Source organism: Micromys minutus (genome assembly GCF_963924665.1).
Source record: "Micromys minutus genome assembly, chromosome: 4".
Lineage (NCBI taxonomy): Eukaryota > Metazoa > Chordata > Mammalia > Rodentia > Muridae > Micromys > Micromys minutus.
Window position 1 is genome coordinate 25,502,616 of NC_137973.1, and position 13,468 is coordinate 25,516,083.

Here is a 13,468-nt window from a genome sequence, read left to right on the forward strand (position 1 = left end):
AATTCTAGTTGCCTGGGTTTACCTAGATAGAAGCTGAACCTTCTGGGTTTGAGAAATTGTGAAAAACAAAATCCTATCCTGTTTTTCAGTCTTGATGGCCAGCATTCCTGAAACAGTAAAGGCATGTATGGAAACTTAAACTTGAGAAACCGACTAAAGATGAATCCTGGGCACGGCTATCATGAATATTCAGGCCAGTCTGAGGTGTATAACAAGAACCTATCTCAAAAAAGTAAAAACAGTAATAAAGACCTAAAATCTGCTGGGCAGTGGTGGTCCATGTCTTTAAACCCAGTACTCCGGAGTATAAAACACTAAGAAAAATATCCAAAAAACAAGAATGAATTTTTGAACATTATGGCCCAGGCTCTGGGTACTGGGTTGGTACATTAGGAACTAGAACTGGAATGACAGATATCTGACTCCTTTTGATATTTGGGTATTTTTGTGAGCTCATCTGTCCTGTAGGACCAACATCTGCAACCTGGAAAAAGGGATACATTGGTCCACAGGATTTAGTGTGCTGACAAAATCACTTAGTATAAGAACATTTTTCAAAATAAAGACTATTATGCAGGTATGAATAGCAGCTATAACCTTGCGTTCAAGTCTGACTTTGATTTCAGACATGTAAAGCATCTCTCTGAATTTTAGAAATTCTCCTTTTCTTCCTATGTTCCAGGTATGTTGTGGTGATGAGTTGTCAACTTAAACTATGGTAATTATGGATTCCCCACCCACAGGTTTTGAGTTGAGTGGATAACTAGAGAAGAGTAGGAACTATCCCCCCCACCCCCGCCTTCCTCCCTTTTATTCTTTTTATTGTTTTTCGAGACATGGTTTCTGTGTGTGGCCCTGGCTGTCCTGAAGCTCAATCTGTAGACCAGCCTGGGCTTGAAATCAGAGATCCGCCTGCCTCTTCTCCATCCACCTGTCTGTCATGTGTTGCTTTTTCCATGAACTGACGTATCAGAGCTGTGGCTTCACCAGGCCCGAAAATAAGATGGCGCCCATCGTTTGGCGCATGCTCCTTGGCAAGCAGGTCCCGCGCCTCGGGAGCGCGCACGTCAGCTGGTGCCGTTGCGTTACTTCCGCTGGTGCCGGAGCTGAGTTTCCGCGGGATCAAGCCGGCCTCTGAGGGTACTGGGTAGCGTGTGGTGGGGCGGGAAGAGGCACATTAGACGGGGGACTCCCGGGCGGAGGTTGCCCAGGATGAGGGGCGTCTGCTCCGAGGCTGGGTGACCGGTGCGTGAGGGGAATCGGATAGCAGGGGTGTGCGTGGTGGTGCGGACTTGGGCTCGGGTTGAGCGCTGAGGTGGAGAGCGGAGCTAGGACTCCCTGTGAAATGCTTGTTCAGGAGGGCTCTGGGGACTGCTCGCTCGCTGGCGTTCATTCACTCTTGGCCAACCTTTCCTGGCCTTCAAGGAGCGGACTCTTGGAGGTACTGTTGTTTGAAGCCCCTGGAGCGATCTCCGCCCAGTTCTGACTGAACAGCCTCTGGCTGCTCCCTTCTCTCCGCTTCCCATCTACTTCCTCCTCCGTGAACCTTTTGAAGTCATCTGTGAAATAAGGAATCGTTTAGGTTATTCCCACTCCCCACCTTACTCATTTACCACCCTCCCCGACGGGATCAACGAATCTTCTCTTGGTTATTGAGCTTTACAAAGATAAGAACCTGGGCTTTTAGAGCGAGGGGCCTCCCTTAATGTCCTAGAGAACGTGAATTGAGGAGGCTTAAGATTAGCTTTATAGATCAAACTGAGTAAGTTTTCTCTGATATTGTTGAGTGGTCTCTCAGGCGTGAAGGTTGACAATTAGGCTTATTCTGGTATTGGACTTATAAAAGTAAGGGTTGGGCCAGCGAGATGGCTCAGTGGTCAAGAGGTCCCGAGTTTAATTCCCAGCAACCACATGTGACTCACAACCATCTGTAATGTGATCTGATGTCTGAAGAGAGCAACAGTATAAGTATATTCATATACATAAAGTAAACAAATCTTTAAAATAGAACAATGAATGCTAGTGATATAGCCCAGTAGTGGACTGCCGAGCCTGCTGGCTGCTCTGAGTTGACTACATTAAATAAATAAATAAAATCTTAAAAAAAAAAAAGTAAGGATTTCCTGCATAGAAGGATACAACTAGGGGCCAGGGATGAAATCAGATGGTAGAATACTTGCCTTACATGCATAAAACTCTGGATTCCTAACTCATGAAATGAGATGAGGGTCACAACTACATGATCACTGTGAGATACACAGCACGTTGGAATTCACCCTCCAGTACCCATGGAAATGCTGTCTGCTTGGTCCAAATGCCGCATTTAGGTCCACTATCATTCATTCGTCTCTTCAGAGAACAGTCACCAAGTGTCTATAGTACCCACATAATGCTGAATACTGGAGAAACCAGTTAAGGATTCCCTTTTCTCACTGACTTCATCTAGAAAAGTGGTATGCCGTGCTATGAAATTTACTTTTTTGATTACGTGTCTGTGTGTGCATATGTGACTGTGAGTGCAGGTGGCCAATTCCAGGCTTGCCTGGCTTTGAACTTTAAGAGATCCACCTGCCTCTCTTCCTAGGCTGGGAAGAGGCCTGCACCATCACATGAAGTCTGAGGTAACAGAAGCTTAAGAGATTAAGGTATCTCTTAATTAAGGTTGCACACTGTTTCAGTGTGGAGTTTGAGCAGAGCTACTGTAATGAATTTCTTATCTTCTGCTAAAAGTCCTAGGCATTTGGTGTAAAACACTATGCTCATGATTAAACTTGGGAAGTATGAAATGATAATTGAGCAAATATTATTACTCTTTAACTACCATTGAAGTGATAAGTACTTGCTTTTTATGCTTTTAGGATGGGACAGACGTGGGACTTGTAAAATGTTGTCCTCTAAGAAGAGAAGAAGTACAGTGTCTGAGTCAGTACAGCAGCAAGATGACCAGGAGGGTGATGACTTAGACCTAGAGGCCGCCGAGGCCGCGGTGAAGCTAGACACGACGGATCATCTCCCAGACTGTGGGTCAGAGTCACTGTCCTGGGGTCAGAATCAGGACAGTGTAGGGTGCCCTGAAGCGCACTCCATACAGGATGTAGACAATCAGCTCAGTGTGGAAGGTCCATCTTTAAGCTCGAAGATGCTCACCCAGCATGTGAACTTAGCGGTTTTGGAAGCTGTCGATGTAGCTGTCTCTCAGGAAATCCCCCTTCCCTCCTTGGAGCCTTCTCATTCCCTTCCGGTACACACGGATAAAGGGAGACTCCAGGCCACTGCCTCAAGGAAAGGAAAAAAAATTGTCTTCACGCCTGGGCAGGTTACTAGAGAAGACCAAGGGGATCACCCTGTCTCAGAGGAGCTTCCTTCAGGAGAGCCTGCTGAAGAAACCAAGACAGAAGGAGGTAAAGGTGAGAAAGGTCTGGGTTGCTTTTCCTTTTCCTTAGGTTGAACATCTCTGATCTGAGGATCTGAACTCCAAAATGCTCCACACTTTGCTTTTGGAGTACGAACAGGATGCTGGAAGTTTAAAATCCCACACCTGACCTCTTGTGGGGGGATGTGTCCAAATTTCAAGGTATCAGAACAATACTGTGTAGGACTGTCATCCGACTACACAAGTGTTGTGTACGAGAAGTAATACGTTGTAGGTTTAAGCTTGGATCCTATTTCTAATGTATCTTCATGAATAAACGTGCTCATGTTGGACCCAAGCATTTCAGACAAGGGACAGACAGGTAACTTGTGTGTCACTTAATTGTGTTGTTTTGATATTTTTTGAGACAGAGGTTCTCTGTGTAGTTCTGGCTGTGCTGGAACTCTATGGAGACCAGCCTGGCCCTGAACATGTATATGTGTGCACTGTGTGTGTACCTGGAAACTGGAGCAGAACAGCGTGTCAGAACCCTGACATTATGAATGATTGTGAGCTACCATGTCTGGTGCTGGGAAGCAAACCTGGGTTCTCTGCAAGAGCAACGATTGCTGTTAGTTACTGAGCCGACTCTCTAGCCTTTTCTTCCCCCTTTACTTTTAGGCTTCATCCTACATATCTGGAGAGATGAACTGTGTGCTTTATTAATGTGTATTCATGAAGTGGGCCTCGTGGGATGAGGGCAGTAGTTTAAAGGGAGACTTTTGGACATTGAGAAAGGTTTTTCAGACATGAAGAGCTTTGGACTGAGGGCTCAGAAGATCGCAGTTTGACAGAACGGTGCCATGAACATCTGGGCTAGGAACAGAACAGGTAGTGACATAGAAGCTTGGAAGAAGTAGGAAGAGGTGACTTCCAAGTGGCAGGGGAGGTTTCAGTTGAAAAGAACTGAGTTTTCACACTTGGCTTTGTAGGTTTTCCTGTAGGTAAGCGTCTCTCGCCTTGTTGGGTTGCACCGCTGCACATGGACCTAAGGCTTGTAGTGCTAGTCATGGGCTCGGAGCCACGTTCTCAGCCTCCTGTTGGTTTTTTTCTCTTTTTAAAATTTTTCTTTTGGTTTTTAGAGATAAGGCCTTCTACTGTAGCTCAGGTTGGTCTGGCTCACTCCGTAGCTCTGACTGTTCCTTAGCAAATGGCTCTTGCTTCTGTACCTTCTGAGTGCTAAAATTATGGCAATTATCACACCTGAAAGATGATTTTTATTTTTAATTTTTTAATATTTTCCAAAACGTACATACTTAAATTTTAGATTACTGTATGTGAACTTGAAGCTAGATTATAGAGCAATGCACTATGTTAGAAGCCAAGGGCTGGCCTGTGTGAGTCGTGGGTCCACTGTAGGGGATCATGCTTTATATTTTCATGTATCCTAGCTTTGATCACAATGGTGTGTATGATCAGTTATAATTCTAACTATTCAAAATACTTTATTAGAATTTAGGGTATACTATTTTTATTTTTCTGTTTTTAAATTGTTTTAATTTATTCTGTTTGTGCATATGTGTGTAGTGGGGCATGTGTGGGTGAGTGTGTTCTGTAGTCCTAATGTGGAGATCAGAGGGCAACTTTGGGGTTCAATCTCTCTTCTTCATCCTGTGGGTTCCTGGTATCCAACTCAAATTGTAAGTCTTGGTGACAGGAGCTATCTCAGTCCTCCCCTTCAAAAAAACAGAACAGCTACACAGCAAAACCCCATCTCAAAGCTAAACCAAGGTCTCATGTAAGGATGGTCTTGAACTTTTGATCCTCTCATATGCTGAAGAATATAGGCTTATACTTCTGAGCCTGGCATAATCCCTCCACTCCCTCCATCTACTGTGCAGAAGCCTGAAGATGGCACCATATCCCCTGGAACTAGAGTTCTAGAAGCTGTGAAGTGCCACTGGGAATGTTATCAGTTTCTGTCTCTCTGAGTCTTGCTGGAGCTAGCTTTCTCTTCTTTTTCACAATAGAGCTCAGACAGGCCTAAAACTTCCTGTGTGGACCAAGTTGAACTCAAACTCAGAGAGATCTTTAGCCTCTGCCTCCTGAGATCTGGGATTAAAGTGTCCTGCTATTGTGCCCAACCTTGTTTTCAAGTAACTTTTTTTGTGACTGGGTATCATTTCAAGCCAGACTGGCCTCCATCCTTAGCCCCCAAGTGTAGAAATTACAAGTGTGAGCTACCACAGTTGGCTCAACATTTTGTTTTACTGGTTAGGAAAACAGTATCAGATTGATTGTAGAAAGATTGAAGAAATAGAGAAAAGTTACATGATTTATGAAAGTATCCGAATTTTGCTATAGTTGTTACATTGTTTTTTTAATTAATATATATCTGTATCTATATACATATACATACATACATACATACATACATATATATATATACATATATATATATATATATATGACTACACTGTCACTTCTTCAGACAGATGAGAAGAGGGCATCAGATCCCATTACAGATGGCTGTGAGCCATCATGTGGTTGCTGGGAATTGAACTCAGGACCTGTGAAAGAGTAGTCAGTGCTCTTAACCAGTGAGTCATCTCTCCAGCCCTAGTTGTTACATTGCTAAACTGTGTTTGTGTAAGTGATATTTGCCTTTGTCCTTCCTCAGTGTTGTCAGGATAGTCCTAGAACTCCTGGTTTCCAGGGACTGTCCCACCTCAAGCCTCCTGGAGAAATTGGAGTTGCAGGTGGTTGTGAGCTCACCCATCTGGGTGCTGGGATCCAAACTGAGGTCTGTTGGAAGAGCAGTAATTGCTGTCAATTGCTTTCTGCATCTCTTACCTATCACTATGTTTGTTAAGTAGTTCTGGAGATTGAATTCAGAACTTCCCTCTTGTTGGTGAGCAAACACTCTAACTTCACCTATATCTCAGGTGCCCAAACAGACAGAATTAGGAAGACTTGAGGAAAAAAGGAGAGGAGACAGGACACGCATAGCCAGACAGAGAAGGGACGAGCAATAGAGCCTGGGCTTCATCTCCAGCGCTCTGTCTGTTGCAGTGCTGAGGACCTGGCTTAGGGCTGTGTGTGTTCCGGCCACGCTCTGACCTAGGTACAGCCCCAGCTCTGCATTGCTCTTTCAGTAGCTTGCTTCTTTGGTTTTGCTTTTATTTAAATTTTAGTTACCTTTTAAAAAGATGCATTTTATTTTCTATGTACAAGTGTTTTGTGTGTTTGTTTGTGTACCCATGTTCATGCCTGGTGCTAACAGAGATCAGCAGATGGTGTCAGATCCCCTAGAACTGGACCACCATGTGAACTGAACTTGGGTCCTGTGGAAGAACAGAAATGTGCTCCTAACTGCTGATCCATGTCCTCCTTAGTTAAATAAATACTTATTTCTGTGTATGGATGTTTTGTCTGAATGTACGTCTGCACTACATGTGTGCTTGGTACCCATGGAAAACAGAAGAGCATGTCACATTCCCTGGAATGGAACTTTCAGATAAGTTGTGAGCTTCCATGTGGGTGCTGGGAATCAAACCTGGGTCCCCTGGAAAAGCAGCCAGTGCTAAGCATCTCTTCAGCCTCCTGACTAGGATATTTATAAAGAAAGGGAAGTATGGAGGTCTTCAGAGATTTCCTGGAGGAGAGGTAACTTAAATAGGTATGTGACTTAGTGAGATGAAGAAAATTGCAAAGGAGCTTTGTATAATATATGAAAAGGATTTTGTGATGCAGAGCAAGGAAGAGACAGAAGAAGAGAGAAAGGAAGGAAATTAGTGTATGTAAATCAATGTAAAAAGAATAATTAGGGACTGGCAAGATCGCTCAGTGGTTGAGTACATACTGCTTACAGAGAGAGGACTGAAGTTCAATTCCCAACACTTACTTTGAGTTGCTTACAAGCACGTCTAAATGCAGCTGTAGAGCAGTTCTAGCACCTCTGGATCGTATGGAGTTGAGTGAAGTGCATGCCTAATGTTGAAGTTCTGGGTACAGCCTCAGCTGGGCATAGACTGGGTATGGTAAACGCTTGTACTGTCAGCACTTAGGAGGCAGGGGCGGGCATCGGGTTCTAGTGCGTTCTTGGCTGTGTGTAGTGTTTGAGGCCAGCTGACCATGAGAACTTGTAAAACTAAGTTAAACTTGTAGGATAATTTGGAGTAGTTCCAGATGTTTCAGGTGCCATAAGCCCCAGTGGAGGAAGCTCTGCTGTCATTTGTCCTTTGAAGGGCAATGTTTACATGGATTTAAAGGTTCCGGGTGCATGTTTAGAAGACCATAAGCTGGACATGGTGGTATTTGCCTGTAAGTCAGGACTCAGGAGGGTGGTGAGGTAGGAGAATTGCTGAGTTAGAGGCCAGTCAGGATTACATTGCAAGACTCTCAAAAAAGGCAAAGTGTCTGCATGGGGTGACCCCATGCCTGTCGTCCTTCCACTTGGGGGATGGGGTTCAAGATTGTCTTTAGCTACATAGTGACTTTGAGGTCAGCCTGGGTTACATGAGAGAGTGGGGTCACGGTGGCACACTCCTTTAATTCCAGCACTTGGGAAGTGTGAGTTCAAAGCTAGTCTAGACTACATAGTGCATTCCAGGACAACCAGGACTATGCAGGGAGACCCTGTTTCTAAAAAACAAAAATGCCAACACAAACAAAAAAAAAAAAAAAAGAAAGTAGTACAAATGTGGTAGCACATACCTGTAATTTCAGTACATGGGAGGCTGAGTCAGGAGAATTACTGTTGGTTGTTGACTGCCTGAACTAGCCTTGAACTCACTGTGCAGCCCAGGCTGGACACAACTGATACCACTTCTCTATTTTTACTCTATGAGTTCTGGGGATCAAACTCAGGTTGTCTGGATTGGTTGCACGGCATTTGGACATGCTGAGCCATTTTGCTAGTCCCTGGTAAATTTACTACAGTTTTACTACAGTCCTTGTTACTGCAGTTACTACAGTTCTTGTAGCCTGTAGCCTTTTGCCACTGTAGGTAACCCTGGGCTCTAAAAGGGAGGCAGGATGGAAAGTGTTTAGGATTAAGCTGTTAATTAAAATATAGACTTTTTTTTCTTTTTTGGTGGGGTAGTCTCTAATTTAGGAACATTGTGTACCAGTTGAAACTGAAGATACCAATATGATAATAGTTCAAAAAAAAGTAAAGGATGTATTTATGTTTTGCTCTCTCCTTTGAGATAAGGGCTAATACCATAGCCACTTAGAAACTGTCACTGCCCTTTCTCAGCTCCGAGTCCTGGAATTACACATGTGTATCACTAGTTCTAAGTATGTTGGGGTTATTTTGTTTTTTTAATGTATGAGTGTTTTGCCTCTGTGTGTGTGTGTGTGTGTGTGTGTGTGCGTGCGCGCGCGTGCACGCGCGTGCGCACGCACCACATTCGTGCACTGCCTATAGTGGCCAGAATGGGCTGTTGGATTCCATGGAACCAGAGTTAAGGATACTTGTGAGTTGTCATGTGAGTGCTGGGAACCTAAATCTTTAGGGTAGGCTGTAGGATGCCCTCAACCATCCCGATGTCCATAGGGAGTGTGCTTCACTCCGATGGGGGAAGGTGACAAATAGTTTGGTTTCCTTTGTTTGAGAAAGTGTCTCATGAGCCCAGGCTGGCCTTGAACTTTGTATGTAGCCTAGACTCCTTTGTATTTGAGATGCTCCTTCTTTTCCTCCCTAGTGCTGGGCTTACAGGCATGAGCCCCACTCCCAGTTCATGTGGTTGCTGGTGTCCACTCCAGGGCCTTATACATGCTAGTTAAGAACTCTACCAACTAAGCTACATTTCCAGTGCCACTTTAATGCCTTTTGAAATAAGAAAGTTTAATTGAAGACTATGCAAACAGATAAGAAAATTTCAGAAATACAGAAAGTAGCCAGGTGTGGTGACGTGTATTTTTGTAATATTGGTCTTCGGGAAGTTGAGGTGGGAGACTGCTTCAGCTTTGTGGGGAGACCTTGCCTTAAAATAAAAACAAGGGCTGGAGAGACAGTTCAGCTGTTAAAGGTTAGGTTTCCAACAAAACATCAGACTAAACACAGACAAAAAGCACTCTCCCAGAAGAAACCACAAATGAATACCGAAGTCATCAAGTGTCTTGACACTTTCCCTTGCCCTCTTCAGCCGTGCTCCCCACTGCCCCTCTTCAGCCCTGCTGTGTCTTCGGCCTCAAGTCTCCCTCTGATCTCCATAGAGTGACTCCTTGATATGTGTGTATATGCAGGAATTGATGTATTCTTTCTTTTCAAACATTGTTTTCGTTTATGTGTATCTATTTTCACGTTCATGTTTTTTTGGGGGCGGGCTGGTCTGGAGGCTGTGAGTCATCTCACCTGATTGTTCCCTGCCTGTTACAGATTAAACTCCTGTTCTGTACTTTCCCTCCAATCACAACTGCACTTGACTGCTCTAAAAAGTAAATTAATTTTAAGGGTGGGACCTAGGCTCCCCCCCACCCCAGCAGATGTGCAGCTGGGTCTTCATGTGGTTCTGAACATCTGCAGTGGGTTCTCTCCCTAAAGCTGTTGCCTGTCTGTGGAATCCATTCCCTAACTTGGCTATCTCGTCTGGTCTCAGCAAGAGAATTTAAACACTTGATGTGCCATGGTTGAGTGACGTGGGGTGGGGGATGGTGTTGGGGAGGGAGATGGGAAGAGAGACTAAGGGATGGGGGCCACTGGAAAGGGGCACATTGGTCCGGATGAAAACAAAGAAGGGTGTCTTAACTGTATAGCTTTGCTTCCCGGAGCTCACTTTGTAGACCTGTCTGACCCTGGCTGCCTTTCTGTCCTGAGTGTTGGGATCAAAGCATGCCAGACTCTGGTGTATGTTTGTGTGCATTTGTGTTGTGTTTGAGTGCACATGAGGGCGTGGAGACCAAGGACAGCTTGACGAAGCAGGTTCTCGGTCTGCCCCATGCCCTTGCCTGCTCCCACTCTCAATCTTCGTAGTCCAGACTGTTCTGGACCGCAGATGTCCACCTTCTGCCTTCCCAGTGCTGGGGCTGAAGGCATGGGCCATGTAGCCTGCTTACAGTCTTTCTCTGACAATTCCATTATTTGTTTTCTTTCTCCGGGAACTCCATGTGAAGATCAGACTGGCCTCCAGAGATCAGTCATGCCACAGAATACCTGCCCTGACAACTGATTTTTTACATTTCCTTTTCTTAGTAAATATGCAATGATTCCCTATATATTTACTCTTTACAGTCAGGAATGTTTGTTTTGCTTTTATTTATTTATTTATTTTCGACCTAGCCATGCTATGTAGCCCAAGACTTAAACTCACCCACCGTCTTGCCCCAGCCTCCACAGTGAGGTCTGCAGGTATGCCTCAGACAGATTTTTTTTTTTAATTATGTATGTCTTTATTAGGGTTTCTATTGCTGTGAAAAGACACTGTGACCAAAGCAGCTCTTGTAAAAGAATGTAATAGGGGGCCTGCTTACAGGTTTACAGGGTTAGTTCATTGTGGTGGGGTGTGTAGCAGCATGATTTGGTAGCCGTATCTGAGAGCTTTATACATTCTGATCCAAGAATTCCATACCCAACTCTACAATGCCTAATCCTTTGAATCTTTCTCAAACAGTTCATCAGTTAGGGACTAAGCATGCAGACATGAGCCTGTGGGGTTCATTCTCAAACACCATAGTGTTTGTTTGTCTGTACACCAGAGGCAGACCAGGCCCAGTGGCTCTCTGCTTGCTGCCTGTGGAACTGAATGTATAAAGTTCTGATGTCAGATCACCCGGAACTGGAGTTACAGTTGGTTATGAGCTGTGGTATAGGTGCTGGGAATTGAACTTAGGACCTTTACAATAAGTAACAGCCAGTGTTCTTAACCTCTCAGTTACCTCTCCAGCCCTTACTTTGGACATTTTTTATCTTTTATAGTTGGTGAAATGTAGTGTTAATAACGGTCAGCTCTAACTGTCCTGTTGGCCTCTCATACCTTCTACCCTATATTCTGATTTTTGTTTTCTTGGTGCTGTGTACCGAACCTAGAGTTGTCACATGTACTAGGCTAACACTGTGTTATTGAACTGAATTTTCAACCCATGGTCTTATTTTCTCAGGAAAAGAGTTCAAAGCATATTTGAGTAGAAAGTGTCATAGCAGTTATGTATGGTTTATTCTGTGAACTAGAGATGAATAATTTGGGTCTGAGTTTTCATTTCATGATTTGTTTTGGGAGCCCATCTTGAAGAGAAGGAAATGCCTGTGTGTAGAGTATGCTTCATGAAGTTGTCTATCATAAGGGTCTCAGGAAAAAAGCGCTGCTTTTGTAGTAGTATATGATTAATTATGCAGAGTGTGGAGCAGTGTTTGCAATTCTTCTAGGAGAACCTCAGATGCATTCCGAAGGGGAGTTACCTTTGCTGTCATCAGGCAGCCAATCTGCAAAACCAGGCGCCCAGCCTAGGAGGTCATTCCAGCCAGATGTTTCTTCCTTTCCTCAAGAAAAGCCACTCGGACCTCTGCCTCGTCAAGCTGAGGAAGAGATGGAGGACGGTGGACTTTTTATTCCAACTGGTAGGCTTTTCTTTTTCTTTTTAATTAAAACAAAAACAATTTTATTGGCACCAAAGCAAGAGACTATTGAAGTGTAGAGTATGTATATAGTGACTGTAATGTATATAATGTATAAAATGACATATCAGATAGCTGGGGTTTTCTGTCAGGGTCATGGTAGCATCTGGAGTTCACTACCGAAGTCAGTCTTGTCTTCCTTTCAGTTACTGGTACACCTTGGTAGTAATAAATCCTGACTTCTAGTAGCATGTGCCCATTCAACCTGTTTGTCTTCATGAAATGAGTGGGATCAGATGTGTTCCTGTTTGTTGGTTGTTTTTCACTGTACTGTGTATGAAATTCATTCATACTGTCTAAAATCACAGATTTCATTCTATTGATGTTTAATGTTTTGTTTGAATCCTTTTTGTTTTGGGAATTAAACAGAACGATTGCATGCTTTCTTTAAAGCAGTTTAACCCCACCCCCACCTAGGAATCTTACCAGCATTTTCTTACTTTCTTGGTTGGTAAGTAGGAGTGTTTGCAAGTCACGGTGGGTGAATAAGAAATAAGAATAAGAGTGTGGTCCTTCGAGCCTGAAATCCCAACACTTGAGGATCAGAGGTAGGGGTGGGGGGTGGTGTGAGGATCAGGCTTGAGGTAGAGACCAGCCTGAGATGGACACTGCCTCAGAAAGGAAGTAAAGTGAGTGACTGGCCTGTGTGCTGCTGGTCCGAAGCCGCCTGTCCTTCGCTTCTCACACGTGTGAACGTCCCATCCTCACAGCTGTGCCTTGCTGTTGCATTGTAGCTTTAGCTTGTATTCTAAATGAGCAGTACGTGGGGTGCATTGCTACAGTTATTTCCTTTGGAGAAGTGGTTGTTCATTGTTCTGTGTTTACTGTTAAGCTGAAAGACTTTGTTTTTACTTGGGGAGCCAAGGTACCCTCAGATTTGGTATACTTCTGCCTTAGTTTCCTTTTCAGTGGGATTTATTTATTTTTTTGAGACATGGTCTCTATTATGTAACCCTGGCTATCCCGGAACTTACTGTGTAGAGTAGGCTAGCCTCAAATTTACAGAAATTTTAAATTTCTACTTGTCTCTAACTATCCAGTACCTGGACTAAAGGTGTGTTATGAACAACCAAAAGAGAGAAATAAATAGTTTTTGGGAGTCAGGATTGCTGGATATGGCTTTCTACCTTAGAACCACTTATTAAAAACAAATGACTGAATCTTTTTTATTCATGCAGCCTGCGTGATTTGTTGTAGACATACCAGGCTACCTTATTCATGGTCACTCTGTAGAGATCTGTGCCTGCCTCTGCCTCCTGAGTGCTGGGATCCAAGGTGTGGGTCACTGCCAAGCACTTTTTAATCTCTGTTGTTGAATCTATTGCATGTGTGTGTGTTGTGCCCACTCCTGCTTGTGAATGTGCTCTATGACAGTGGTGTGGAGGTCGGAAGCCAGCTTGCAGAGGTTGGTCTTGTACGTTGGGCCCTGAGGATTGAAATCAGGCTTGGTGGCAAGTGCTGAACTATCTCACTGACCTTTTTATTTGTTTTATGTAGGG

The 13,468-nt window shown here is 44.0% G+C and overlaps 1 protein-coding gene across 1 annotated transcript in view; it reads left to right on the top strand.

The window, feature by feature from the left end:
- Positions 1 to 1,116: 1,116 nt before the first annotated feature.
- LOC308419985 (GON-4-like protein) overlaps positions 1,117 to 13,468 on the top strand; it is a gene marked incomplete at its 3' end in the record, with an annotated part of 63,610 nt that continues 51,258 nt past the window's right edge. The window contains exons 1-3 of the mRNA XM_080915957.1: positions 1,117 to 1,140; positions 2,859 to 3,407; positions 11,721 to 11,912. Coding sequence (XP_080772083.1) covers positions 2,885 to 3,407; positions 11,721 to 11,912 — 715 coding nt within the window. The 5' untranslated portion in view covers positions 1,117 to 1,140; positions 2,859 to 2,884. The remainder of the gene's footprint in view (positions 1,141 to 2,858; positions 3,408 to 11,720; positions 11,913 to 13,468) is intronic.